Below are 27,411 nucleotides of genomic sequence, written 5' to 3' on the forward strand. Positions count from 1 at the left end.
CTTTCAGGCCGATATCAATGCAACCCAAGCTAAAGCCCGTCTATGGTAACGTCAATGACCAAATGTCGGGGCGCAATAGCCCGATCGCATCCATGATGGCATCAAGCCGTGGCCGACGGGTCTGTCTACACAACCCTAATATCCATGATTTCCCACTTGGTTCAAGGCCCATCTAATGAAATCACAAGGGAGGCAAACTTACCAACGACTGGCAAGCTCACATTCACTACGACTAATTCACATTAGTCCTTGCTTATCTTGACATGTAGATTCCCCCAGCATCTCAGATAGCCAGCCATTCATCCATATCTACAACCCTCATTCGATTCGGCATCAAATATGCTTCCCATCAGGTCATTCAAAATACATCCCCTTCCCACCAACTGCACCACCAACATCAAAGTACCTCCATAAAACATCGGCCCATCTCCTCAGCACCAAAAAAGCCCGGATCCCGACCCAAGCCTTTCCACCAGGATCCAGCTGCCTGGGGCCTCCGGGGCTCCGCGTCTGGGATTCGGCGGGCTCCGGGGCTCTTGTGTCGCAACCCCACCAGCGAACAAAAGTTGGGAGGCTTGTTGTCTTGTGCTCTCATCTTGCTCGCCATGGCCCCGAAAAAAAGGCTTTGCACCCTTTTTGCCGCTGATGCCGCTTGCGGGAAAGTCGAGCCGGTGCCATGCATGGTCGATCGGGGGACTTTGTTTGCCTGCTTATTGTTCCAAAGTCAATGTGAGGCGATGTCCGATAGCTACCTTTCTGCGCGTGTCAGATAGGAAAGTGGATATGGAATCATCTCATGCTGTCCTCCGGGTTGCACATGTAACCAACGGGCATGTGATACTATATATATTCAGGCCACGCTGCTGTAGACCACAACTTGCATCCATCTTTCTCTAGCTTCATTGCTGAGTGTGTTGATAGTTGACGTTGTTGATCCTCCGTGACAGCCTCCCCTCTCCTCCACTGATCTCTCTCCCCTCCTCCCGAGTGACACCCGAACAAACCACAAAAAAACATCACCAGCTTCAACCTTCACATTCACACACAAACAACTCAATTCATCTCAATCATGGCCACCGCTCACGTCTCCGCCGCCCGCTACGGCAAGGACAACGTCCGCGTGCTCAAGACCGACCGCGACGCCGCCACCGGCATCCACACCGTCACCGAAATGACCGTCAGCTGCCTCCTCGAGGGCGACATCGACGTCTCCTACACAAAGGGCGACAACAGCGTCGTCGTCGCCACCGACTCCATCAAGAACACCGTCTTCATCACCGCCAAGCTGAACCCCGTCAACCCCCCGGAGCTCTTCGCCGCCATCCTCGGCTCCCACTTCATCGACACCTACAGCCACATCCACGCCGCCAACGTCAAGGTCGTCACGCACCGCTGGACGCGCATGGAGGTCCGCGGGAAACCGCATCCTCACAGCTTCCTGCGCGACGGCCAGGAGACGCGCAACGTCGAGGCCCGCGTCACCCGCAAGGGCGGCATCGTCATCGACAGCGGCATCGAGGGCCTGACCGTGCTCAAGAGCACCGGCTCGGCATTCCACGGCTTCGTGCGGGACGAGTACACCACTCTGCCCGAGACCTGGGATCGCATCCTGTCCACCGATGTTGATGCCACCTGGAAGTGGAAGGCCTTTGCAGATGTTGCCGCCGTCCGGGAGGCGCTGCCCAAGTTCAATTCGGCGTGGGAGCAGGCCCGCGAGATTACCCTGACGAGGTTCGCCGAGGATGAGAGCGCCAGTGTGCAAAACACCATGTACAAGATGTGCGAGCAGATCCTGGCGGCCGTACCGGAGACGGAGCTGGTCACCTACTCGCTGCCCAACAAGCACTTTTTCGAGCTCGGTAAGTTTTCCCCATTGATATGGTATATATACGGAAAATAGCAATTGCTCATTAAATCTTGCAGACTTGAGCTGGCACAAGGGCATCAAGAACACCGGCAAGGATGCCGAGGTCTACGTCCCCCAGTCAAACCCCAACGGCCTCATCAAATGCGAGGTTGCCCGCGGCGCCGCTCCCGGCCGTGACTCGCACCTGTAAAATAATTCAAGAAATTCACAAAAAAAAAGAGATATAAATTCCATGTTTGAATGAATGATGGCGCCTTGGGTTGCGACAATGTTGGATCAAGGACATTAGATGGGTGGATTATCATGATACCTTAGTCATGAACAGCTGCTGCGACAACGTGCGCAGATGGCTTGGTTATAGCGTTTTGTTTTGAATTGGATCATATTTTTGACAAGTATTGCTTTGTAGCTGCATCGTACTATATCTCAAACCTGCTGCGTGATTTGTGTTTGTTTTGTAACATGTACTTTACAATTTCCCCCCTCGAGCTCAACCCTCTACTTTCCTATGAGACCTCCAACCCACATCGCTCATCCCAGAGTCGTCAAACACACAAAACATATAATACAAGTAGCAACACCAATCTTTACAAGATTACCATCATAATCATCATCATTTCCCCCCTTCTCCTGCCTCATAACCTATCCTTATCCGTGTTCCGTATCGCCTCCACCATCTTATCCCACCCTTCCGACCCCACAGCCTTTCCTCCAAACCGTATCACATTCTGCTTGTACGGATGTGCCTCGCCCTCAAACGCCTTGAGCCTCGCCAGTCTCTTGTCCCGCAGCCTGTTCTTGGGCAACATGCCGCTAACAGCCTTTCTCAGCACCTCGCTGCCACCGTGCTTCTCCATGAGGACATCCATTGTCACAGTCCTGAGGCTACCCGGCCGTGTGTTGTGTCTGTAGTAGTTTTTGCGCCATTTCTTGTTGCCAGTAGTGTGTAGAGCGGCGCAATTCGTCACCACAACGTAGTCTCCGCAGTCGGTTGAAGGGTCAAAGGTGGGCTTGTGCTTGCCCATGAGCAGGACGGCAATTCGGGACGCCAGACGGCCGAGAGAAGGAGGAGTGACGTTGGGCTGGGTAGAGAGAGTCGGGTGAGGGGTCGAGGCGGAAACCTGGTGCCATACTCGAGAGTAGGCGAGCCTCGTCTGTGGGAGCAATCGTTAGAAGAAGAAACCCCAAGTATTTGGCTGGCTGGCTGGCTGTAGAAGCTGGAAAGGCTTACCAGGCCGACGGTCTGCGACATCTTGTGTAGCTCGCAGAAAGAAAGGAAATTCCAAGTCTCTGCAAGAACTGAGGCCTCGAGGCGATAAGCACCGGTGAGAATGTCACCGTGAGTGGACGCTTCACCAACCTACAAGCGGGCAGTATCACGAACCTCGATAGACCCTCGAAAGTTTGCACATCCAATTGCTGACTCATCCAACCGATATCAGGTCACATGACCTCTTCCCCGTTATCGTTTCTTTTTGGATAAGCTAAAATTTCCCATCCAGAAGCTCTGTTTGCGGCTCCACCCTCCGGACGGGACCGTGTAATCCCGGCGTTATGGCATCACTGCGGTGGATTTCAAAGCACTGGGTGCTCCGTTGCGCCAGGAAATACTTGTCCAGAACTTGACCTGAAATAAATGGCGCTTAGGAACGCTGCGTCTTCCAAGATTCTGGCAGCTTCATTTGGCCTCTTTGCTGGCTATTCAGCGTACCGATACAGAGCTTCTCATTCTATCAGCCCTACAGGTACCTGTAGTGCTCCGACACCCGGTACGTATTGCCGCTTTGGCGAGCTTCACTCCAGCTCGTTTACAACTTGAACTGCCCCGCGTGCTGACTGACAGTTCCGTCAACCAACCAGGCACCATGGCTGTCAAGCACAGCTTCCAGGTATGGCTTCTGTCTTGATTCTGGAAAGAGTCTCTCTCTTTTTCTTTTCTTTTCTTTTCTTTGTCTTTGTCTCTTCTTCTCGAAACAAACAAAGAAAAAGAAACGTGCACAGTCCACGGAGCGTTTGAGAGGCTGATGAAACACTGGGCAAACAGACCCTCTTCGCCGTCCCGCTATCCTGCGACGGCTGCGTCAAGTCCGTTTCAGACTCTCTCTACAAACTCGATGGCATCTCCAAGGTCGAGGGAAACCTCAAGGACCAGCTGGTATCAGTCGAGGGATCTGGTGAGCATGGCATCATGAGCATGCCACTTCACGGCATCATCTGCCAATCTGCTAACGCATCGGGCCCTGCCGCAGTCGCACCCTCGGCCATCGTCGAGGCCATCCAAGCTACGGGGAGAGACGCCATCCTTCGCGGATCCGGCGCTTCCAACAGTACGTTTCAGAAATCTTGACTGCTGGGCCTACGCTTCCATGCTTTGCCGTGACAGTGGCCCCCTTTTCCACGGGGGAGTGTACCTTACATGTTTCGCCAAAAAAAAAAAAAACAATCGATTGGCCTAGGAAACAGGTGGCTAACACGAACATTGTTTATTCAGGCGCCGCTGTGAGCATCTTGGAGACGTTTGCTGACCAAACGGAGCACGTCGAGGATGATACCAGCCGGGAAGTGAGAGGCCTCGCTAGAATGGTCCAAGTTAGCCCTGACCGGACATTGATCGATCTCACATTAAGGGGCGTTGCTCCCGGCACGTATCGGGCAACTATTCGTGAGTATGGGGATCTCAAGGACGGCGCTGAATCTACTGGCCCGGTCTGGGCTGGGGGCGAAAAGGAGGAGCCCAAGGGATCTCTTGGGATTGTTCAGGTATCCAAGGACGGCCGCGGATCTGCGTTTGTGGACCACGCCTTTCAGATCTGGGAAGTCATTGGCCATGCCATGGTTCTCACCAGACAGGATGAGACTCAGCCGCTCAAGAACGACGACAACACTGTAGTCGGCGTCATTGCGCGAAGCGCGGGTATGTGGGATAACGACAAGACTGTCTGCTCCTGCACGGGCAAGACGCTGTGGGAAGAGAGAGAGGATGAGGTCAAGAAGGGAATGCTGTAACAGGATGCAACACAGCCAACCTATTTTGGATAAACAAGTAAAATGAATGAATGAGCAAAGCGACTTCTTTTCTGCTGCCAAGCTCTCCAAGACACCACTCTCTGCTTCCTCTTCCTTTGTTCTTTTAAGCTTATCTCACAATCTCCTACAAATCTCATCAATCCAGAACACCAGGAGGTTGTATAAGCCGGCACCTGAGAGTTGAAACTACCCGAGCTATCTTCCCTAGGATAGCGGGGCATCATCGCAACGAGCTCAGTTGACAGTTTCATGCTGCGCAGGGATTCAGAAACAGCGTATTGCTAAGCTGTAACGGCGGAAGCCACAGGGGAGGATCGACAACGTCAACCCCAAGGCGGGAATACCGAAGCACGGTCCTCAAGTTCAATCTCACTGAAACAGCTTCAGTTCATGCGAGATGTCTCCCGCGGCGTCTTGTACATGTACGAAGTCATCTGTACGCATGACATCTCATGCTAGGCATACGGCAGAGTGCCAAGGGCCAAAGCGCCAGGCTGATCGATTGCTTACACTCAAGTACTCGTATATCTCCAGACCTCAGGCGATGATAATGTGCGTGCGTCGAGAAGTGTCAAGGCGCTTTATCAGCTTGTTGTGAAACTGCCGTAAAGGGTAATGAGGTCATATCCCGGCACGCGGGGTTGACAGCTAGATACAGCAGTCTTGGGGTAGCTGGATGTGATAAACATAGTAAACGCCAAGATTGTGACAATGATCACCCCGTGTCTTGTCCTCAGCAGATGATCGGATGATAAAGCTTTGACGGTGGCACCACTGGCTGGGGATCTCTTTTCGAATATTCCACGTCTTGTCCGCCTTAGTTTCACCCCCCTTCTATTGCACCACCTCTTTGCAAGAGCTGCAAGGCTGTTGGCCCGATCCTGAGGCCGCTCTCGCAGAGCTCTCATCGTCACATTGGCCAGCGGGCGGGGGATGGTGATGTCAATGTTTTAGCTTGCCGTGTTGAAAGACCTATTGGTTCCGTGGCCTAGTTACAGCATCTTCGGCGCGTACAGAGCTAATAAGAACGATTTCACGGGCCAAGGGTGTGGGAAAATGCTGTGATGGAACTCGCTAGCTGGCATGAAGCATCGGCTTTCACATCAGGAGAGCGAGCAGAGTATTAGTGCTTGTGGGCATAGGAACAGCATAGCTCAAGAGAACTTTGTCCAAGGATGACGCGAAGCAACGCCACGAGTAGGCCAATAGGTACGTGAGGGAGGTCTAACGAGGTTATCTCGCATTTCGCTCGGCCAACTGTTGCCGCCCGCTGCATCGCAGGATGACCGACAGGACGACGCCAAGTGGCCGTGATGCATGGCATTAGTGGTGATGAAAGCGTGGAATGTCAAGGGAACCCCAGCTTTTCTACCCAAAACGAGGCACCAGGTCCGCTACCCACTCATGTCCTCGCGGTGATCCGGCGGTGAAAGTTGATGATTCTATCATCTCGCCGTCGGATGCGTGGGATATAGGTATGCAACTGGTAGTTAAAAATAGCCTGGGAGATGAATAAGAGCCCATCAGTCATGACACCATCATCTGCGTCGAACGGAGAAATTCGAGCGCGAAGTAACCATCTTGTCCAATCTCATCGCGGCATCGGGTGATGAGTAGATTGGCTTGAGGGAGCTAACAAGCTAGCCTGCAGATGAGCACAAGCCAACAGTGTTCAGGGCGCTTAGTAGCTCTGCCTCTAGTCATTTCCACCCACGCCGCTGGCTCTCGCTGCCCAAAGAGCCGGACCTGGCCTGGCCATGACATTTCGTTCCTCTCACGTTGGCCACGAAGGGAGAGCAGTGCGTTGCCTGGCTGGCAGCCCGTCCGTCGAGCATCTTGTCACTCCTCTACCGTATGGAGGTGGCTGAACAGGGGCTAGCAGACGGCAAGGGTCAGCAAAAAGGTACGCGCCGTCGCTGGCCGCGAGCTCTGATCCCCGAGAGCCAATGAGCGGAGCCTGTCAGGCACATCGATTCGGGAACTGCAACGCCGTGTCCCAGAATAGCACAGCTGTTGACATTGGGAAATTGGACCCTGTGTGCTGTGTGCTAGCTCTCTGCAGTTGCATATGCGGCCCATCGATCGACTGCGCGGAGGAGGGACCGTGGACAGCAAGAGCGCCGAATTATGGAAGCATCACATCAGCTACTGGTGTGTGTCGTAGGTACTGGATGTCGAGATGAATTTCAACGGGCATGAGAAGAAGAAGATGTACGAGAGTTGGATGCGTAGGTAGATAGAAAAGAGGCAATGATGGTGATGAGAAGGATGGAAGTTGATATGATAACTATTGCATCTTATCTGGATAAGAAACGAGGCTGATTGATAAGATTGTCTGGCAACTCGTGTTGGCGTTGCTCTTTCCCTTTGGGAGCGCATGGACGTCTTCCACGTTTTGAGGGCACGTGGCTGGAAGGATTGAAGCAACTTCGTCCAACCAAGGGATCCAGCACTAACGAAACTACGACATCAAACAAAGAAACGAATCACCACGGCTAAACAGGCGGCGCGGATGGGCATGAGTCGACTCTCTTGCCGTATCGACACACACGGGCTGGCGACCTACCTGATCCATCGCCGCCAAGAGCTGAGGTTGTACCTGTAAGCAGATTGCTGGACACACGACGCTACGCTGCCGGTAAATCTGCTCCGACTTGTGCTTGTACGGGTAGGCAGTCTGCTTTGGGGCAGGGCTGGGATGGCCAAGATGCTGGAAATGGAATGGTAAGCCGTCTCGCTTGGTCCGCTGCAAGCAAGCAATAACCTCACATATCCGTACAGACAGATACAGTTGCCTGTGCGCCCAAACGAGGCCAAACAACCAGCCAAACACGATGGGCGGCTCTAATAGGCGAAGCGTCTCCAATACGGAGCCCTCGGTAGCAGGAAACCAGACGAAAATCCAGCTGGCACACGATGGTGCAAGCCACCCGATTGACCTGGCATCGACCTGCGACACAGGGAGGCAGACCCGCCACCCCTGGTTCCACGACGACCATCGACCTCTCTCATGTCACATTTTCACTGCACTTGTACGGACACTCGTACGCGTCTTCAAAGGTTCAAGGCCATTGCCGAGGCTGGGGCACAGCTTCGCACTCTACTCCGTACACTCCGTCCAGGCTGGCTTGCGTACCCCCTTCCCGGATTGCCCCCTGGCACGGCGTTTGGCCGCTCACTGACCCCCTCGTGAGATTTGGAACAAAGGTGAAGCTTCACCAGCCCATGTCCAAAACCGTGGCACCCCCCCAGAGAACGGCAGGTCAGTTCCCAGTTCCACCATCCCATGCTAAGCTCCGAGTCCCAATTTTCCATTTTACTACTGCACGCCACGCCCATTGCCCCTCGTCCTCTCTCCACTCGTCACTCACTCTTTTCTGTTCAACTTCCCAGCCCAAATGCACGCTACTTGACCCGTCACCTTGGCTTGTCGATAGCGCCGCAAAAACCCGTCGTCCACCTTTGGGAACACTACAATCGTTTTTCTTTCTGCTTTTCATCGTCAGCCCGACTTAATTCACTCATTGCTCCCGGGGTCAGGACAGCTAAAAATAAAAATTCCAACCATTCGGCCGGCCGGATTCTTCGCACTGCAACACAGAGAAGATACACGCAGGGAGCGCCAAAATAATCGGGTGACATCTTACAGATCAGCACCGCTTGTACACATACCCCACGAATTTGCTGCTTCCCCTTCTGTCGACGCACAGAGCACGGAATAGCAACTCGTATACGCTCGCTCAATTTCGGGGGTTTCTAATCACAACTCGAGTTGTCCCGGACTTGCAGAGACAATAATAGGCCTATTGACGTTTAACCGAGGAGAAGAAAACAGCACATCTTTGGTGGCCTGAGAACATCTCTCCGACTGTCGATTCTGGGAGTCGATAGCCTCGAGGATTATCACGGGATCTCCCTCGGCTCGCGCCACACCTCGCCAAGGTACACCCGCCTCGCACAAATCTCTTGAGCCAATACCAGCCAAGGGCGGGGGAACTGAACATCCCGGAACCCAAAAAGACATTGGACTCTGATCTGACCAGATAGCACGCTGCAATTAAAGCTGGTCCTTGCCCCCTCCAAGTGCCGAAGCCCGATAGGCCGTGGTGTCCCTTGTCTCACTCAGGCCCCAGCTTTCTAAGGCGCCAAATCCTTTGTGGGCATTGGATATATATTCGTCTACACGCCGGTATTCAGCCAGCCACTCTGCCACCATCAGTGTGCTCTCACATATAGACAGACACGATGTCGTTGAAACAGGTAAGAGAGGTAGTCGCTGTCGACGTGGCGAATGCTGATATCGTGGGGTTCTAGGAGATTGAGACCTGGGTCGCGGCCCTAGGTCGTTACGACAACAATGAGTTCGACGATGCTCTTGGAGAATTCGATAAGATCGCCGACACGAGCAAGATTCTCTTCAACATGGGTGTCATCCATGCCACTCTGGGCGAGCATGAGAAAGCAGTAGGCTGCACCTTTCTTCCAAACAACGCTTCCACCTGCCCTGCTAACCCATGCGTTTGTACTCTCCCTAGGTCGAGTGTTACCAACGAGCCATCCGACTGGATCAGTACCTAGCTGTTGCCTACTTCCAGCAGGGCGTCTCGAACTTCTTGCTTGGCGATTTCGAAGAGGCTTTGGCCAACTTCAACGATACCCTACTGTATCTGCGAGGCAACAGCGTGATCGACTATGCCCAACTGGGTCTTCTCTTCAAGCTATACTCGTGCGAGGTCCTATTCAACCGAGGATTATGCTACATCTACCTGCAGCAGAAGGAGGCCGGTATGCAAGATTTGGCGTATGCCGTTAAGGAAAAGGTCGTCGAAGACCACAACGTCATTGACGAAGCTATTCGGGAGGAGGCCGAGGTCAGCATTATCCAACATGTCTGGAGGGAGGAACACTTGGCTTACAATGACAATAGGGCTATACCGTGTTTTCCATTCCTGTGGGTGTCGTCTACCGACCCAACGAAGCCAAGGTTCGCAACCTGAAGACCAAGGACTATCTTGGCAAGGCCAGATTAGTTGCAGCCTCAGACCGATCCAACGCATTCACCGGGTTCGCCGGTTCCGAGATCAAGAATGTGAGTACTTCAAATCCCCCGGCATGCACTTCGTTTGCTCATCTGTCTGTCCTTAGGCCAAAGCAGAAGCCAAGGACGACCGACCGACCGAAAACTTGTCTTTTGCGGCGACGAACCTGGTCAAGCCAGGCATCCAATCCCGAAGACAGCAGTCTGAACCGCCGACCAACCGCAATAACTTTCCTCCCACACCTCCACCGGAGAACGACCGCCTCCCATCTCGGGGTGCTTCTGTACGGAACTCTGGAGGAAGGGCGAACGCCGCGAAGCTTAGCATCCAGACACAAGAGAGTAGCAGGAGATACGAGAAGGCTGCATCTCCGCAGGACCGCGTTCCGAAACATTCGCGTTCGGTATCGGCTGCGCCTGCCAGAGGCTTCTCCACAAGAGAGCCCTCTCGGAGACAGCGGGTTATTGAAGAAGAATCCCCATATGGCGATGAATCATATGATGGGTATGGCGAGAGCTCGCGGGGAAGCAAACAGTCTCGGTCTCGACGATATGACGATGACGACGAAGGCTCGGATTATGACTACGGGTCTTTTGACGAGGGCGAGTTCGAGATGGTGTCCAATGTGCGACGTGGCCCTGGATCCGTATCTCGACCATCCCGTGCGGCTTCGCGACGACCCGACATTCGCAAGATTCGGGTCAAGGTTCACGCAGACGACGTGAGGTACATCATGATTGGTACATCGATCGAGTTTTCGGACTTTGTGGATCGCATCCGAGACAAGTTTGGGCTGCGAAAGCGGTTCAAGATCAAGATGAAGGACGAAGATGTGCCAGACGACATGATTACGATGGGCGACCAAGACGACTTGGACGTGGCCATCCAGAGCGCAAAGAGCCTTGCAAAGAGACAGAGGCTGGATGTTGGCAAGATGGAGGTAAGCTTGACCTTTGGAGCCTGGAGCTCGCTGCTGCCTTGAGGATTACACACCCCTCCTCCCCTTTTGGCATGCTGCGATTTGGTGTCAGTGTGATCGGTCTAACATTGTTTCTCTCTAGGTTTGGGTCATCGAGGTTTAAAATTGGGTTTCTTTCTTTTCTCTTTATATATATGCACGATGCAATTATACCCTATCCGATGCTCTCGACAGAACACAACGGACTATTTTCCTAGGTCACGATACCGATTACGACACAATAGCGACAGAGCTTACTGTTTTTTTTTCTTGTTCGGTTTTTCTCAACGTTGTTGCTCTCGAGATGCTTCGATTGCAGATGCTTAGACCGACTGCGACACTGTAAAGCGTCTATTTTTACCCTTTACCTTTTTTCTTTCTTTTTTCTTTCTTTCTCTCGTATCTTCTTTTTTCTATTAGTGCGTGTGTACTGGGACATGGAATGAAGTATTCTTGTCGCGCCGTTGTTTTTTCCTTGGCATATGATGTAGCGGGCAACCGAAGCAGAAGAAGAGCCTCGCAGGAGGCAGTGTTGAGTAATGGGCCCTTGGTTGGGGGTTTCTATTTTGGTCGTCTTTGTTCTTTCTTATATATGGAAGTTGTCCCTGTTGGAGATGGACCTCGTTGAGCGAGAAACATGGTCCTGGTATGGGGATGCGGGGGTTCCTCGCTTGTCTTCATGCTGGGATGGGGAAAGGGGCAGTGCGAAAGATGAATGCTTGATAGAAAAAAGACGAGCTATGCGGCCCTGTCTAGGGGAAGAAGACGATGGTGGACATGTTTGGGATAGTTAGAGAGCCTTGGTCTCAGGCTACTTATGTGCAACGACTTGAATTATTTCATACTCACGAAGCCACTTCACTGTGATACTGTGACTCTATAACTGTGAGAGCCATACATCGTACAGTATATATACAGATTCTCAGTCTGGCAGCGCCCCTGAAGACGTGATAAGGTTGATTGCAGATTCGCCAGATGTCGATAAGAGATGAACCAGGGCCCGGGAAGAAAGAAACCGAATCAGGTGGTGGATCGACGACATGCAGTATCTGACAGGGGACCAAGGAGGAACAATGTCGGATAATGGACTAAACTCGGAGCTTACTGTAGCAGAGCAAAGAGAAAAAAGAGTCGGTAAGTGATGAATTTTTTGTTGAGAGGCTGTGCAAGGGTCCATATCAAAAACCTGCTTTTTAACCTAGGCAAGCCGGGGGGATGGATGAGCATGGGGGTTGTTAGTTAGTGCTGTGGGAAGGGTTTCTCGACTGTTTGTTTTTTTAAGCGATGCATCGGATATAAAGCGTGGGAGATGCAGAAAGACCGTTTGCTGCGGACAATCTACAGAGTGCCGTAATTTCTCTTCTATTTTCTTATGCCGTGTGTAGTTGTTTTGGTGGTTGTCGATGGTTGTTTTTACTGACCTACCTACCATGGCATAGTTGGAGGCGGGAAGAAGCGTGGCGATCTATCTTTTGCTCCCCCTTTTTTATCCGCATTGGGCTGCATGTGCTAAATAGTGTTGTAGGTAGTTGTAGATGGATTGTGCTTTATTTTGCACTACAGCTGATACAAGACGTTGGCGCTTATTGTGCTAGTTTGCGGATGTGCAAGATTAGGCGTTGCATGATCTGCGAGATTTGCGATGGTGTTGCAGATGAATTGAGTTGAACTGAATAGGTGAGTGAGTGGCTGTGAGAGATTGTCTTCTGCTTCTTCTTGTTTCTTCTTGTTTCTTTTTTGTTTCTTGTGTTTCGATATGCCTCCCTTGTTGGACTTGCGGTGGGACACAGAGAGAGACACAGAGACCAATCCGATCAACCATCGTATTTTGCTGCAGAATGACGAGATTTATGGAGCTGGGCCGTTGAGATCCATAGAAAAGCACGTGCTGGAGCAACACCGCCAGACAGGACAATCGCGAGTGAAGCCTCGAAACAAGGCCTTGGAGTCATACAAACTCGAGTTATTAGGGGTTTATAAGCTCTCCAGCTTTATTTTACAACAACACTTTAAATATAAGATTATCGTCTCTGATGAGCGATCCTCACTGATCAAGCGAGAACATTCTTTCTCTTCTGGGGGGGGGGTCCCACCGTATCCTTGTCTGGTCGTGCCGCGAAAAAATGTTGGTGATGGGGCTCTTTTTTAGCATGGACGTAGATAACGACAAGTTTATGTGCGGAAAAGGGGGTCGATAAGGCGGACGATCCCATAATCTCATATTTTTCCTTCTTTTTAATAATCATCTCACCGTCATTGTTCACAGCACAACAATTATTGTGTTAAAAAGAGAACGATATCATCTCGGTATTACCTTTAGTGTCAACTTAGAACGACTCTATCACGAACAGACCAAGCGAGCTTCATTTCTTTTTTCTTTCTCGGCCCCCCCGCCTACTTCTATCCAAAAGCAGGCATCGTCTTTTCACATGCCACCGTTTAATACTAGGCCCATAACGTCGGTCCCACCGGTGATCCATTTGTTTTCCGTGCAGACGAACTCTTTCGTCCATCTCTGCTCCTATCCGACTGCCTGACTCTCACACCGACCATACAGCAGTGCCTTGTACCTGTTGTCTTTTTTCTTCCTGTCGGTACATGACCTCGTCTCTTCGGCTGAGGCTCCGTGCAAGGTTCCCTAGCCAATGGCCAAGGGTACTGATAGTCGTAGTCGTAGTCGTAGTAATGCAAGTACGAGTACGCAAAGCGGGCTGAACAGAGTGCCAACATTCGACGTGGACGAGGCTGCCTCGAATGGATCCCGAGTACTATTTAGTTAAAGGAGTCTCTCCCCCCATGCACTCAGCTTGGCCTTCTTCTCTTTTTTTTCTTCCCTTTCTTTTCCTGCGTTTGTCCCCTTGCTTGAAGTCGTGATACTAGCTGTGTGTTGCTTGCTTCGTGACTGTCCACTCTCGTTTTAAACAAAGCAAATCATTCGTTTATAAACACCAAGCCACAAGGGAAAACATCCGTCGATACACTTCCAAAGCCCCAAGATGAAGACGTCTGCCGTTATTGTCGCTGCTTGCGCTGCTGTTGCTGGAGCCGTGCCCACGTATCGCTTCGGCAACTGGAACTCTACCGTCGTTAACTGGAACACATCAACTCCTACCAACTGGAACACTACCACCGGCACCAACTGGAACACTACTACCGGTATCAACTGGAACTCGACCGTCATTGCCAACGGAACTGTTGCTGTCAACACAACAGTTGACGTTGCGGCTTCTGCTCCTTCTGTTCCTTATTACCCCAACACTACTATCGGCATCAACAACACTTGGGTGAACCAAAACGAGACTCATCTTCCCCCTGTGTTGATCCGTCGTTTCCGAGCCCTGAGAAAGACGGTGGTCTAATGTCTCATCTGGATACAACTAAACAAACAGTGAGTTCATCTTCTCGTGATGTGGATTTGAGCTCGAAGCTGATTCATTCCCTTAGACGAAAAATGATGGACGAAACTTGAGACTACGAGATTTGGTGCTTTGAAACTTCTTTTTTTCGATGCGCCGTTGGGATATGCCGTTGACCTGATTCTTATGATTTATAATTTGCCGAGATGAAAACGCGAATGATTGGATATTTTTGATGTTGATCTGATTCCCCGTTAGAATAGTTTTTTAATTTTTAGAAATGAAAATGCTTCATGGCTGATTGGATGCGAGTTCTGTATAGCTGATAGGTGAATTCCCTCTCGGTGGACTGTTCATTTGCTCTCGAGTGAAGTTTTACGAATACGAATACTTACCTGTGATGAGAAGATGTTGATAGAAAGGAGAGTCTTCACGCACACAATCCGGAACAAATCTTCCAAGTTAAATGAACCGATACCCTCTTCACTAGAATCTGCCCACTACTACTCCCGTGTGTAGTTACATGGCGTTGCGTAAATAATCCCCCTGACGCGTCAAAATCGCAACATCCCACGATCTGTACTCTCAAGCAACCCAAATCACCCCCATATAACCACCCTCACAGCTCCCCAAACCAATAATCAAACGACCGCAGAATATCATCAAGGATCCCCTCAAAGCACCGCAGCTGATGAATGTTATACGCCGACTTTCTCTCCAGCTTATACGCCCAAAGCATCTGCTCCTCAATCATCTGCATCAAATCCGTGCCCTCGTCCAGGAACCCTTCCAATCTCTGCTCGTTTGCGCCCATCGAGCCTCGCATCATGTCGTACAGCTCCTCGTCTTCTTCCTCGTCTTCCGCAAAGAGGCTGTTGATTCGTTCTTGGAACTTGTCGTAGTACTCACAGATGGAGACGCACTTTTCCCGGAGACGGCCGCATTTCTCGCTCATTTCTTCGCATTTCGATTGGATGAGGCGGTATACTTCTCCCTTTTCGAGGAATCGTCGTTGCAACCCCAAGCATCGCTCGCGAGATTGAACCCATCTCTCTCTGTCGAAATCGTTGTGAGGGCAGGCAATGCGGATCAATTGTCGGTACAGCTCCAGAACGGTCATCACGTCGTCAAGCGTCATGGGTCGGTTGCGTTTCCTCACTTCGGCGCGCACACGATCAAGCTCATTTTGAAGCATCGCGGCGCGCATATTCACATGGTCTGCCAGCTCCTGTCTCTCTGTGGCAATGTCATCAGCATCATGATCGAGAGTCTCGGTGGAGGAACCGTCGTGGAGTGTTGCCTCCTCCAGAGCCATCATGTCCTCGTCCATCATGTCCTCGTCCATCAGGTCCTCGTCCATCATGTCCTCGTCATTGTCTGCGATGGCTTCAGCAAGGGCAGCGCGGAATCCCGGAGGATTGTGAAACTGATCTTGGCGTGGATTATCATTCATTCTTGCAAAGCGATTGTTCGGTAGATACTTGCTTTCGTATAGTGAGAGTCCTTCCACCCCTTTTTTTGGTGGTGAATCTGGAGCAATGCGGAAAGGCAAAGCGAAAGAGCGCGAGGTGGAAGAGGAAGGGTTTGAAACGCAAAGTTGCGAAATTTCGGCACTCTATTACCATTGCGTCTTTTTATGCTAGGCCAGTGCGGTAGGTCGAATATGCGAAAAAGGGGGCTGCCAGCTGTCCATCAGTTGGCGGGAGTGGCATCGTGGGTCGACAACTGCGTCAGGGATTTCTGCAGGGGCGTCTCTATATACATCCAAAGACAAAGGCAGACTCAGGGCAAAGTATGTTATACAGTTCATATTGTGTTATTGTACAGTCTATCGTGTGGCGATAGTTGGAGCGGGAAACGAGGAAGCAGTAACATCTTCGCCATCCAGCTGGAGAATGCTGCCTGCAACACCATCGAGCTTATTTAGCCCTCGTTCAGCTCGCTGAGAAGCCCCTTGACAACGTTTAGCCGATGTGCCCATTCGTCTCGTCCCAGGAGAGCAAACATCCTGGAACTGCTTTGAGAGACAACATCTTGTCCGCCAGCAGCAACCACTCGCAATACATTGTGAATTGTGAGCTGATCGACTCCCTGGGGCTCTACTTTCGACTGTATGGCCTGCATAACCTGGCTGCAATCACCATCCCAGGAAGCCTCTTGTGAGATTGCCTCTTCGAGAGCATCGAGAACCTTGGGCTCAGGTTTTGCTTTTGCGAGAGAAGTCTTGTAAACGTCCAGCGGCACACGCCAAAAGAGATACGGGTGCTGTGATATCAGATCGCTCGGCGATTGAAAGCCTCCCTGTTTGGATATAAGTGCCTTGTACACGTATTGGCTCTTCTTGGTAGGATCGGTTAATGTCGGGACGAGCTCAAGTGGTAGCCGCCATGCTCTCGCTGTCAACTCCGCGCTTTCGATGCTTCCGTTTGTGGTTGCTTCGAGTTCGTTCAATATGGGTTGCGTCAGGTGTTGATCGATGAGCTTTGCTTCCTGGTCTGCCAAGTCCGGGACAGGCTTCCAGAGCATCGCATCACGGTACCTGTTGTTAAAGTATTCAAGCTTTGATAGGTTCAGTTTAATACCACCTCGTGTGAATTTGAATGTCAACTATCCCATGTTAGCAGTGTTTGTGGGAGGCCGAGAGAGGTCAAAACGTACAGCATTGGCCACATCCTCTACCGTCCGAGGCGGCTGCACATCTCGTTTGAATGAGGATCCGAGGTTGGCCAGCCAGGACAGCAGAGCCATAGGGAATGTGCCCCCGGTCTGGTACTTGGATATGTTGACGCTATCATTTCGTTTGCTGAGCTTGCTGCCGTCTAGATCCACTAGCAACCCAAGGTGCGCAAACGTCGGAGGCTGCCAGCCGAAGGCTTCGTACAGGGCAACATGTTTCGGTGTTGAAATAAGCCATTCCTGCGGATATCGTCAATCTCATGTAGCCGTGTAAATAGCCGAAATATGGAGTTACTTACCTCGCCGCGAATTACATGTGTTATTTTCATCAAGTGGTCATCAACCACGTTGGCCAAATGATACGTAGGGAATCCATCTGTCTTCATTAGGATGAAATCTTCTTCCATGTCCTTCTTCTGGAATCGCCCGTAAATGGCATCGTGAAGCTTAGGCCGGCCAAACTTGTCACTCTTGAAGCGAACTACGTGAGACTCTCCGGCCTTTGCCCGTCGGTCCGACTCGGCGGCATCTACGGAGCGACATGTCCCCGGGTAAATAGTCGGCTTGCCGGCTTCGTGGAGTTTACGTTTCTGAGACTCCAGCTGTTCAGGAGTGCAGAAGCAGCGGTAGGCGTGGTCATGATCCAAGAGTGTTTGGACGTGTTCGTGATAAACGGGTAACCTCTCAGACTACACTCTGTTAGATGGAACAGGGTTTCCGAGAGTCATGTCAACTTACTTGTCTATATGGACCAAATGGTCCACCGCAGTCTGGCCCTTCATCCCATGATAGCCCTGCCCATTTAAGATCCTTCATTAATCGTTCCTCGGCATCTTTTACGAGACGGTTCTATATAGGTTTATTTAGCACCTGTCCCTGTTCATTGCGAGTGTCTCCTCCGTACCTGATCTGTATCTTCAATACGGAGAATGAAAGCTCCTCCATTGGAAGCAAGCACAGCTAGCTTATTGAACAAAGCTGTTCTCAGGGACCCAAGATGCAGGTATCCCGTTGGGGACGGAGCAAATCGGGCGCGGATCGGGAGGTCGGCGCTTTGGCCGAGAATTGTGGGAGAATCCGATGGAAGAGAAGCGGCATCATTGTGTTTCTTATTCTTGCTTCGTAGGCCTTTCAATCCCGAGCTATAAGTTCTATTTTGGGATTGACATCTTTTCTCCTCCACTGAGCGTTTTGAATTGGTGGTGTATAGGACAGAGAGATTTTGTCTGTCACGACGAGGAGAGGCAGATGTGCCAAAATTCCGGCTCAGCTGATGACTGGAGGTGGCTATCCGTGATTCACATATTGAACGGCTGCCCAATCTCTTTAAGCTCAGCCGAAGGACGGATAAGGACATGATAATTAGCCACAATCGTGTGAGGCCTCATTCATCATATCTTGTGTGGATCGGATAATGAGAGGCATCGTGCGTTTACTTTGCTATGTGAGGCGTAAATTTTGATGCGACGCCACATGTGGCGCGAGGTTCGGCTAGATATGGAGATTGCTGATAAGGCCGATAGCGACGATAGTAGAGGCAGAAATGACGGTCTATCGCGGGGCGAAGTACTAGAGGTACCTCTATCAGTTATAAGACATTCAGAGTGTAAGAGTGTGACGAGAACTGTAAATTGAGGGGACAGTTGAACCAAACACTCTAGAGGCCTCCATGATATCGGATTAAGACTTCCATCAAAAATCATGCCTGTACTTGTGTGATACACGCCCCGACCTATGCACGGCCAAGCAAATTCGGGGTACCTGATCCACGTCCCGCAAGTCACTACCAGAGCCGCCTGGCGCTGAGTTTGGCGGGCGAGCGGCAGATGCAAAGAGCCGGCAAATCTTTTTGCGAGTAATTCGATCTAGCTGCCCTCCCATTTGTTTGCCCAATCTCCAACTCCGATACGGCCAAACGGAGATTTCATCGCCTTTGGTTCTTCTTTGGCCTTTTCTCTGTTCCATCAGCCTTGCATATAGCAACGTCTTCCATTGCCAAGGCAGCAGCTGGATTCCGTACGTTTGCAGGCTCCAGCATCGACCCCGCGCCGCGCCAAAAGATTTTCTGGATTCCAACTCTGCCATCGCCTTGAAAATCTGCATTTTCTCCAGCAAAACGACAATCAGCCGTCACTATGGCTTCCGAAGCGGAAGTTGATCTCTATGGTATGTGCGAGCGATTGGACGCATCTGCTGTCTTGTCTCCTCTTCTTGTTTCTAGATCTAACCTCGCCGTTTCCAGAGATCCTCGAAATCGACAGAGGTGCAACGCCCGACCAGATCAAAAAGGCCTATCGCAAGGTACGGCAACACCGACTCCGAATCCCACTCGCTTCACCCCAAGCTAACATGAACAGGCTGCACTGAGATACCACCCAGACAAAGTCCCCGAAGAACAGCGCGAAGAGTCAGAGGTCAAGTTCAAGGAGGCCAGCCGAGCCTACGAAATCCTCAGCGATGAAGACAAGCGCCACCTCTACGACACCCACGGCATGGCTGCCTTTGACGGCTCACGAGGAGGCCCCGGCGGCCCCGAGGTCGATCTCAACGATATCCTGTCCCAGATGTTCGGATTCAACATGGGCGGCCCCGGTGGCCCCGGCGGTCCTGGCGGCCCAATGAGACCCCGAAAGGGACCGGACGAGGAGCAGGAATACAAGGTCACGCTCGAAGAGTTATACAAGGGCAAGACTGTCAAGTTCTCTGCCAACAAGCAGGTCGTCTGCAGTGTCTGCAAGGGCTCCGGTGGCAAGGAGAAGGCGAAGCCCACTTCCTGCGAGCGCTGCAAGGGCCACGGCATGGTCGAGGCCATTCGACAGATTGGCCCCGGCATGATGCGCCGCGAGACCGTCCTGTGCGACCACTGCACGGGCTCCGGCAAGGTGTACAAGGAGAAGGACAGGTGCAAGAAGTGCAAGGGCAAGCGAACCACGCAGGAGAAGAAGGCCCTGGAGATTTACATTCCCCGGGGTTCCATGCAGGGCGAGCGCATCGTTCTGGAGGGCGAGGCAGATCAGTATCCAGACCAGATACCCGGAGATATCGTCTTCACCCTTATCGAGGAGCCCCACGATGTCTTTTCCCGACTTGGAAATGACCTTTCCGCAGAGCTGACTGTTTCCCTGAGCGAGGCCCTCATCGGATTCAACCGCGTGGTGCTGAAACACCTTGACGGCCGGGGTATCCAGCTCAACCGACCGCGGGGCAAGGTCCTGAAGCCAGTGGACTGCATCAAGATCCCCGGCGAGGGTATGCCCATGAAGAGGGGCGACGCCAGGGGAGACTTGTATCTCCTGGTCAAGGTCGAGTTCCCCGAGGACGACTGGCTGAAGGATGACTCTGCCTACGAGGCATTGGCAAAGATGCTGCCACCACCACTGCCCGCCGTGGAGGCTGAGGAGATTGACGAGGTCGAATATGAAGACGGCGCTGACATTGAAGAGGTGAGCATACACTTTGCATCACAGTTGCTATAACATGAGAGAAGCTAACTCGGAAACACAGATGGGCGCTGATCAAGGCGATCCTCGATTCGGCAACGATTGGGAGGACGACGACGACGAGGGTGAAGGCCAGACACAATGCGCCACACAGTAAGGAAGGGGAAAAAAGAAGACTCATCCGACACGTCAAACATGTCACAATTTGTTGTTTTGCTTGAGGATAGAAACTAGACGCCGTTTATTGAAAAGAAACGGAAACTTGGCCGCACAGGGAGTGGGCTCTTACGACTTTATTTTTATTATTTTTTTCTTTTATCTTTTTGAAATTCTCCATGATGGGACGCTGGGATAGAGGGCTTAATATGACGGTCATTACGGGATGAAGAGAACAATGGATAGGGAAGGGAATGGCCGGTAACAATGCCTTTGTTTCATTTAGCGGCACGTGAGCCGCGTAGAATCAAATTTGATGATTTTGCTTATGATGGCTGTGGTGTTGGCTTAGGTGATGCGTTGATATGAGGAGAGTGGTTACCCTGCATATCCGAGGCTGTGGTTGTGTGTAAACCAGCTGCCTGTTTCAATACAAACAAGGTATTTTTAACTCCTTTTTTCTATGGCTATTACCGTGTTCGAGTATTACCAAACGGCAGTATCAAGTCATCAAACCATGAAACTTCTATTTTCGTACTCTGCTGTGATGCTTTCAAGACCAATTGAAGTTATGCCACGCCACGACAAACTCTCTGAAGCTAAAGTACCCCATTAAAGTCGTATATACAAGTTGCTTCCAGCTTCAGGTACTAACACGTGTACAACTCCATCACTTCACTACTAATCCCCAAGCACAAAATTCCACTTAAATATCTTATCAAATCCATCACCTGTCATTTACAGGTCGTTATGCTGTGCTGTACATTTCAATCACAGCACCCCCCAGTAGCGGTGCATGTACCTGTACTCTGTACCTTCAGCTCTCTCGGCACCCTCGCCGCCTTGGCAGCCCCGCTGAACTGCCGCCCCTCCAAACCGGAACCTCCCTATTGAAACTCTCAACCTCAACTTGAGCCTCACCCTTTCTCTCTCTCTCTCTCTCTCTCTCTCTCTCTCTCTCTCTCTCTCTCTCTCTCTCTCTCCTCCTCCTCCTCTTTATAACCTTTTATCATCACTTTTCCATCTGTTTACTTATTCTCCCTCTCCTTCTTCCTCCACCACTCTATCTATTCTTACAAATTCCTCCTCCATCTTCCTCCATCTAACCACCTACAACTCCTCTCCGTCATCATCAACGTCATCATCATCATCATCCACCATCAAATAAACCATCACAACCATGTCCCGCAAAGGTGTCGGCATCGCCGCCTTCGACCGCTCCCGCATCACCTCCCGCCAATTCGCCTCCCACGGCTCCTCCCTCCGCGCCACAAACGCCCAAGCCCTCGAGACCCAGCTCGCCGTCTTCCGCTCCCTCCTCCAGCAGTTCGCCCACACCCACGCAAAGGACATCCGCTCCGACCCCTCGTTCCGCGCCCAGTTCGCCCGCATGTGCTCCGCCATCGGCGTCGACCCCCTCGCCTCGTCAAACAACCACAGCGGCGGCTCCGGCAACTCGGTCTGGGCGCAGCTGCTCGGGAAGACGGTTAATGACTTTTACTTTGAGCTGGCGGTGCGCATCGTCGAGGTCTGCGGTGCGACGCGAGGCGAGAACGGTGGTTTGATGGGCCTTTCGGAGCTGCGTGAGCGCGTGTCCAAGGGCCGGATGGAGGGCGCCGATTCGATCAGTGACGACGACGTGCGCCGCGCCGTCGAGACGCTCAAGCCCCTTGGCAGCTACGCTGTTGTCACCGTCGGCCGCAAGGAGTACGTGCGTAGCGTGCCGCGTGAGCTGAGCACCGACCAGGCCGCTGTCGTGGAGGCAGCGCAGGTCCTGGGCTACGTGAGCGTGGGCATGTTGCGGGACAACCTCGGCTGGGACGAGGCCAGATGCAAGACGGTCATCGACGATCTGATGGCCGGCGGGATGCTGTGGGTGGACAAGCAGACCAAGGGCGAGTGGGAGTACTGGAGCCCGGGCGTCATGGCTGATGCCGGCACGGACGGCGAGGCGGGTGTTTGAGGAGGCTGGTAAAGGAGTATATCTCCAGGATATGACTACTCAAACTCCTAAGAGACGATGTGCAAACAGCCACTGAGCCAATGTTCCTGAGTCGAACCAGCCGAGTCCATGTCCAGTCAAAGGCACAACAGTTGGCTGTTTCAAACTAAGAGGCTACACCATCTCTTCTATTCATACACATTTGCATCGCGAAGCCAATAACAACACCCGACTCGCCCAACATGATCACATTTGGCTCCACGTCGTCTACACACGCCATCACATACGACTCGAGAACAGTACAACCACCTCAATTTACGTCAAAGTATATAGACGGCACGCCAAGACGGACTCTATCTACCTTGATACATGACATTAACAGGGTAAAAACAACAAAGAAGACAGATACATGTGCGAACAAAAAAAAAAAAAGACAAAAACGTCCAAAAAAAATCAAACATTTATACAAGGAGCATCTAACCAAGTCATTACTAACAAACATCGCGTTGCCCTCCCCCCCAAAAGCCACCTTTCCAACTCAAATACCTCCCATTCATTGCATCATATCTCTCCTCGGAGAAGAAGAGGAGCAGTCATTTTGACACATGGAGCCTCCAAGACAAAATCGTGTCGTCGAGACGAAACAAAAAGCTCTCACTGGCAATTTTTCTCATTTAGAAAAATTCGTGCTCCCTTCTCTCGCGTCCTTTGCCAAACATTACGCGAGGGAACAAATGGCTCAACGTCTTCCGCCACACTTCAGATTATGGTTTTTTTTTTAAATTACCCGGCTGCCTTAGAAGGGGAGAGTACTCCAGCGCATGTCCGCCGCCAGGGTATCATTGTAGGCCTTTAGGTCCCAGTTGTCTTTAGTATTGGGGATTGTGTCCGCCAATGTTGGTGGGGGGAGGGGGATAATCCTCGGGACCGGGGCGACCCATCTGGGCAGGTCGGTTATCACGGCTGTCACCGTAGGGTGGGCGGTTGTCACGGCTATCGCCATAAGGAGGACGGTTGTCGCGGCTGTCACGGCTGTCACCGTAAGGGGGTCGGGTCTCGCGGCTATCACCGTAGTGCTTCTTGCGCAGGGCGGCGAGACGCTTCTTCTTGGTGAGGGTGTTGATGTAAGTGCCAATGACAAAGGAGACCAAGTTGAAGAAGGGAACCCAGAGCTCGTCAGGGAGGAACTGCTGGGCAAAGGCCAGGCAGATGGGCGAGGTGAGCCACGAGATGCGCATGACTCTCCAGAAGCCGACCTTGACGGTGGCGCGAACCTGGTGGAACGTACGAGCGCCGGCAATGAGAGCCATGGCGACCAGGTAGATGCTGTTCTGGATAGGCGCAATCTAATCATCAACGAGTTAGCATGAATGATGTCATGAGGGAGTAGAGCAAGCAATTCGCTTATAAGATTGGATGAGCACATACCACCAGGTTGCTGACCACGATCTGGATAATCTTGGCCCGGAGACTAACGCGACCCTTGAAGAGCTTCTGGAGCAGCCAGATGAGAAAGTGGCCCAGGGGAGCGCTGACCAAGGCACCGTACGCGGCCATCTTGGGCACGCGCGAGGTGAAGTAGTTGCCATGCTTGTTGCGGTCCTTGGCCAGCCACGAGGCGAGGAATTCCTGAGCTCCGGCGAGGGTACCGGCCGTGAGCATCTTGGTGCGCAGAGGGTTCGACTCGAGCTCCTTGATGTAGGCCTAAAACAGCCGTTAGCCAAACCTAAATTCAAACCTACTGCCAACTTCTGGTGGCTTTTTCTCCTCCTCCTCCATTCTCCTTCGCTCGGTTTGCGCGCCAGAGTTATAAAAAAACATACCGCCAGATAACCCTTGGTGCCGGCCATGGCCTTTCCTCCAGTCAATGCCGTGCCGATGGTCTCGGCGATCGGGTGCTTTCCACTGGTACCGGGAAGGGGAGCGGCGCCCTCGAAAGCCCTTCGAATAGGCCCGGGACCCTCGGCGAGAGCGGCGGCGCGCTCAGCAGCCTGCTGGGCAGCCGCGTCGACCGTCTTCTCGGTGACCGTCTTGATGGACCTCTGGACTATGGGGCCATTGTCGGCGGCGACGCTTTGAAAGGGCTGAAGAGCGGTCGAGGTCGCATCTTGAAGGGTCTGGATCGTGTCCCGCTCGAATTTGACCGACATGGTGCTCGTTTTGCTGGCGGTGTCGCTGTGGTCGGGTCGTGGTCGTGATCGGGGATCGTGGCGTCGGCGACGGGGAGCGGCGGCGGCAACAACAGTGGTAGAGACAAGCGACTTGAGATGTTGTTGCAGGATCAATCGACGTGCAGCTTTGCTCTCGTGGGGCAGGTCAGGGATAAGACGTCGTCATGAGACGGGCGGAGAGGGTCTGGCTGTCCAACGACGCGACGGCGGGATGATTAGCAGATGCAAACGCTTCGGGCGGCGGAGAGATTGGGGAGCAATTGAGGCTGTCGTGGTGACAGGGCCTGGCCAATGGATTTGTTTACACGACGAGACACTGAGCCTTGATGCGCTGAGTGGGTCTCCCAACCCCCCCGGGCCCTGGACATGGACATGTCTGGAGTCCGCCGGGCTTGCTGATCCAGCTCTTGAGCATGCAAGTGCATACAGTTTGCGACTTGCTTGCCTCGGCAAAGGGGACTTGAGGAGGGCCCTTGAACCGCCTCCCCTTGCCAACCGTGTCGCGTCCGCTAGGATGACGGACGGCTTGGGAAGACGAAGCGATCCTGAACCTGAGGGGAGCTGCGGGAGGGACAGGGAGAGACGGGCGAGACCAGCAACACACAGCGAAGCAAAGCAAACAAAACAAACAAACAAACAAAAAGCGGCCTCAATGCCAACACTTACCGGTTCAAGCAGCAACGTTCGCGGGAGCTCGACGTGGTTTGTTCTGGGACAGAGACGATTGTGCCGGGGGATTGTCGTTTCGATTCTTCTCAGCGGCCCCGAAGGGAGTGGGAAGAAGGGAGAGAGGCGAGAGAGGGAGCGCGCGAGGGAGTGAGAGTGAAGAGTGAAGAAGCGCAGAGGCGATTGAATGAGAGAGGCTGGGCGGGAAGGATGACGCCGGTACCTCGTACCTGTCTAGGTCGAGAGAGATGAGATGAGGCAGGTACAGAGAGACCACACGGGGGGACTTGTGCCACGACGAGGTACGTGAGCAAAGGGTAGGTACCGATGAGTACGATACGGGATGCTGGGCTGTACTGGACTGGATCGGACTGGACTGGCGCTACAAGTACCTACTCGTGCTCCGTAGCCACGAGTGCAAGTACAGGCACAGCTTCGACCTCGACCCTCGAACACAGACAGACAGACGGCCAGAGTCAGAGCTTCCGTACCTGAGAATCCCCCCGTATTTCCTGTAATCCGACCGATGGCACCTAATAAACTTGTGTCTGCTTTGGGCATCGGGTGGGTGCGCGGCGGCCGAATCAAGAGACGCGTCTGGCAGCGCGGTTCCAGTTTTCCGCACCTGCAAGCAAGCTTTTGGGCTGAGCTGGAGCCCGGAGCTGGGAGCTGGGAGGGGAGCTGGGCAGGTGAGAACAAAAGGCTGGGAAACGGATGGGGTCGCACGATCGGGCAGCGCAGCGTTCGGTCGAGTCGAGTCGCGACCTGAAGCTCCCGTTGCTGGCTGAAAGTGGGCGAGTGTGGGCGAAATGTGGGCGGCTCCGGGCTGGCGATTGGAGTGTTGGGTCGAGGCTAAGACGCACGAGAGGCAGGGGGTTGAGATGATGAGAGGCAAGGCCTGTCGCGAGGTTGCCAGGCCAGGCCCCGGGCAAGCTGCAAGCCCAAAGGCACGGCCGCCGCTAGTTGTACGAAGGCGTGCGGTAGCATCATTGGCAAGGTCAAGGTTTGTCTTTGCTTTGTCGTGGTGTTGTTGCTCAACAGCGGCCGCCATTGGCTGGAGTCGCGCGCTTTTGCGGCCCCTGCGAGGGTTATTGACGGCACCGTCTTTGGTTTGATTTCCCTTCTCCACAGCAACCACGAAGATTTTTTGATACGATGTAGATGGAGGATGGAGGCTGGAGGCTGGGGGACCCGAGATTGGCTGCTGCTAACCTTGAAGCCTGGCTGTGCCGTGGCCACGCGCGTGTCTGTCGTGCATGGTGCAGATGAGATGAGCGATGATGACTGTGGCAGCGCCTCACTTCCGATCCAAGTTTGCCCGCGTTCCTGTGCCTGTGCCTGTACCTGTGCCTGTACCTGTGCCTGTAAGCAATCAATCAAGCAAGCAAGCAATCAATCAATCAACCGGTTCGTTCGCCTCTTCCCCCCCTAGGTACTGCACTGCACTGTACTCGTATACACTGCCGTACCGTGCCGTGCCTGGGTGGCGGCATGGGCTGTTCCCGTGAGATGCAGTGCACAGGTTTTTGTTTGTTTTGGGGAGCGCTGCAGCTGTTGGCGTTCCTATTGGGTCGGCGGGCGGTGTCGTGTGGAGGACCGATAACAAGGAGAAATTTGCGCGCGTTCATTGGCCGATATTGGCTGTTATGCAGGCTACTAAGTGCACGCTCGTACAGGTGATACATGCTGGATCAATACTGTAGGCACCTGTATCGAATAATATGATTGATTGAATAATGAATGGCTGTGGTGGTTTTTTGCATTCTGCTGGCCAATGGCGAGACTGTTGTTATACTGCCGTCGGTCTCTGCCGTTTGACACACAATGGTGGCTGCTCACATACCCGACATTGATGACTTATGATACACTGCTACAACAGGCACACGATTGTCTTGAATGTTTCGGCCTTTTCTCATTGCCATATTGTCACCATCATCTAGTATAATAGGTAGCTGCCTTGTCCATCCACTCTTTCAAATACTCGACAATGAAGCCTCATCATGCAAGTGCCAATCCCATTCAGGGCCTTGTCTTGTTTGAACAATTTGATGGATCGACTTCAAGGGCTTCATGCCATTCTTCCACATCAGATGGAACCTCCAATCGGCTGGAT

The 27,411-nt window shown here is 52.5% G+C and overlaps 10 protein-coding genes across 10 annotated transcripts; 6 read left to right on the forward strand and 4 right to left on the reverse strand.

The window, feature by feature from the left end:
* Positions 1-1,069: 1,069 nt before the first annotated feature.
* Triagg1_1510 (uncharacterized protein) lies at positions 1,070-2,057 on the forward strand (the record flags this gene model as incomplete). Its single annotated transcript, XM_062895589.1, has 2 exons — positions 1,070-1,859; positions 1,924-2,057. The coding sequence occupies 2 exons, from the start codon at positions 1,070-1,072 to the stop codon at positions 2,055-2,057; spliced, it is 924 nt and encodes a 307-aa protein (XP_062759849.1).
* Positions 2,058-2,502: 445 nt separating this feature from the next.
* Triagg1_1511 (uncharacterized protein) lies at positions 2,503-3,119 on the reverse strand (the record flags this gene model as incomplete). The annotated part of the gene is made up of 2 exons (XM_062895590.1): positions 2,503-3,021; positions 3,099-3,119. 2 exons carry the CDS (start codon positions 3,117-3,119, stop codon positions 2,503-2,505), a joined length of 540 nt encoding a protein of 179 aa, XP_062759850.1.
* A 613-nt stretch (positions 3,120-3,732) lies between these two features.
* On the forward strand, positions 3,733-4,873 carry Triagg1_1512 (uncharacterized protein; the record flags this gene model as incomplete). Its single annotated transcript, XM_062895591.1, has 3 exons — positions 3,733-3,756; positions 3,912-4,194; positions 4,359-4,873. The coding sequence occupies 3 exons, from the start codon at positions 3,733-3,735 to the stop codon at positions 4,871-4,873; spliced, it is 822 nt and encodes a 273-aa protein (XP_062759851.1).
* A 4,266-nt stretch (positions 4,874-9,139) lies between these two features.
* Triagg1_1513 (uncharacterized protein) lies at positions 9,140-11,015 on the forward strand (the record flags this gene model as incomplete). The annotated part of the gene is made up of 6 exons (XM_062895592.1): positions 9,140-9,154; positions 9,209-9,358; positions 9,430-9,765; positions 9,822-9,983; positions 10,040-10,873; positions 10,995-11,015. The coding sequence occupies 6 exons, from the start codon at positions 9,140-9,142 to the stop codon at positions 11,013-11,015; spliced, it is 1,518 nt and encodes a 505-aa protein (XP_062759852.1).
* Positions 11,016-13,887: 2,872 nt separating this feature from the next.
* On the forward strand, positions 13,888-14,250 carry Triagg1_1514 (uncharacterized protein; the record flags this gene model as incomplete). The annotated part of the gene is made up of 1 exon (XM_062895593.1): positions 13,888-14,250. One exon carries the CDS (start codon positions 13,888-13,890, stop codon positions 14,248-14,250), a length of 363 nt encoding a protein of 120 aa, XP_062759853.1.
* Positions 14,251-14,866: 616 nt separating this feature from the next.
* Positions 14,867-15,700, reverse strand: Triagg1_1515 (uncharacterized protein; the record flags this gene model as incomplete). The annotated part of the gene is made up of 1 exon (XM_062895594.1): positions 14,867-15,700. One exon carries the CDS (start codon positions 15,698-15,700, stop codon positions 14,867-14,869), a length of 834 nt encoding a protein of 277 aa, XP_062759854.1.
* A 470-nt stretch (positions 15,701-16,170) lies between these two features.
* Triagg1_1516 (uncharacterized protein) lies at positions 16,171-18,280 on the reverse strand (the record flags this gene model as incomplete). The annotated part of the gene is made up of 5 exons (XM_062895595.1): positions 16,171-16,854; positions 16,906-17,163; positions 17,223-17,612; positions 17,662-17,772; positions 17,828-18,280. 5 exons carry the CDS (start codon positions 18,278-18,280, stop codon positions 16,171-16,173), a joined length of 1,896 nt encoding a protein of 631 aa, XP_062759855.1.
* A 778-nt stretch (positions 18,281-19,058) lies between these two features.
* Positions 19,059-20,520, forward strand: Triagg1_1517 (uncharacterized protein; the record flags this gene model as incomplete). The annotated part of the gene is made up of 4 exons (XM_062895596.1): positions 19,059-19,089; positions 19,166-19,224; positions 19,281-20,366; positions 20,428-20,520. The coding sequence occupies 4 exons, from the start codon at positions 19,059-19,061 to the stop codon at positions 20,518-20,520; spliced, it is 1,269 nt and encodes a 422-aa protein (XP_062759856.1).
* Positions 20,521-21,699: 1,179 nt separating this feature from the next.
* Positions 21,700-22,482, forward strand: Triagg1_1518 (uncharacterized protein; the record flags this gene model as incomplete). Its single annotated transcript, XM_062895597.1, has 1 exon — positions 21,700-22,482. One exon carries the CDS (start codon positions 21,700-21,702, stop codon positions 22,480-22,482), a length of 783 nt encoding a protein of 260 aa, XP_062759857.1.
* An 848-nt stretch (positions 22,483-23,330) lies between these two features.
* On the reverse strand, positions 23,331-26,349 carry Triagg1_1519 (uncharacterized protein; the record flags this gene model as incomplete). Its single annotated transcript, XM_062895598.1, has 5 exons — positions 23,331-23,807; positions 23,890-24,165; positions 24,285-24,722; positions 25,060-25,177; positions 25,790-26,349. 5 exons carry the CDS (start codon positions 26,347-26,349, stop codon positions 23,331-23,333), a joined length of 1,869 nt encoding a protein of 622 aa, XP_062759858.1.
* Between the last annotated feature and the right edge of the window lie 1,062 nt (positions 26,350-27,411).

Source organism: Trichoderma aggressivum (genome assembly GCF_033847375.1).
Source record: "Trichoderma aggressivum f. europaeum strain CBS 100526 chromosome Unknown scaffold_003, whole genome shotgun sequence".
Classification (NCBI taxonomy): Eukaryota; Fungi; Ascomycota; class Sordariomycetes; order Hypocreales; family Hypocreaceae; genus Trichoderma; species Trichoderma aggressivum.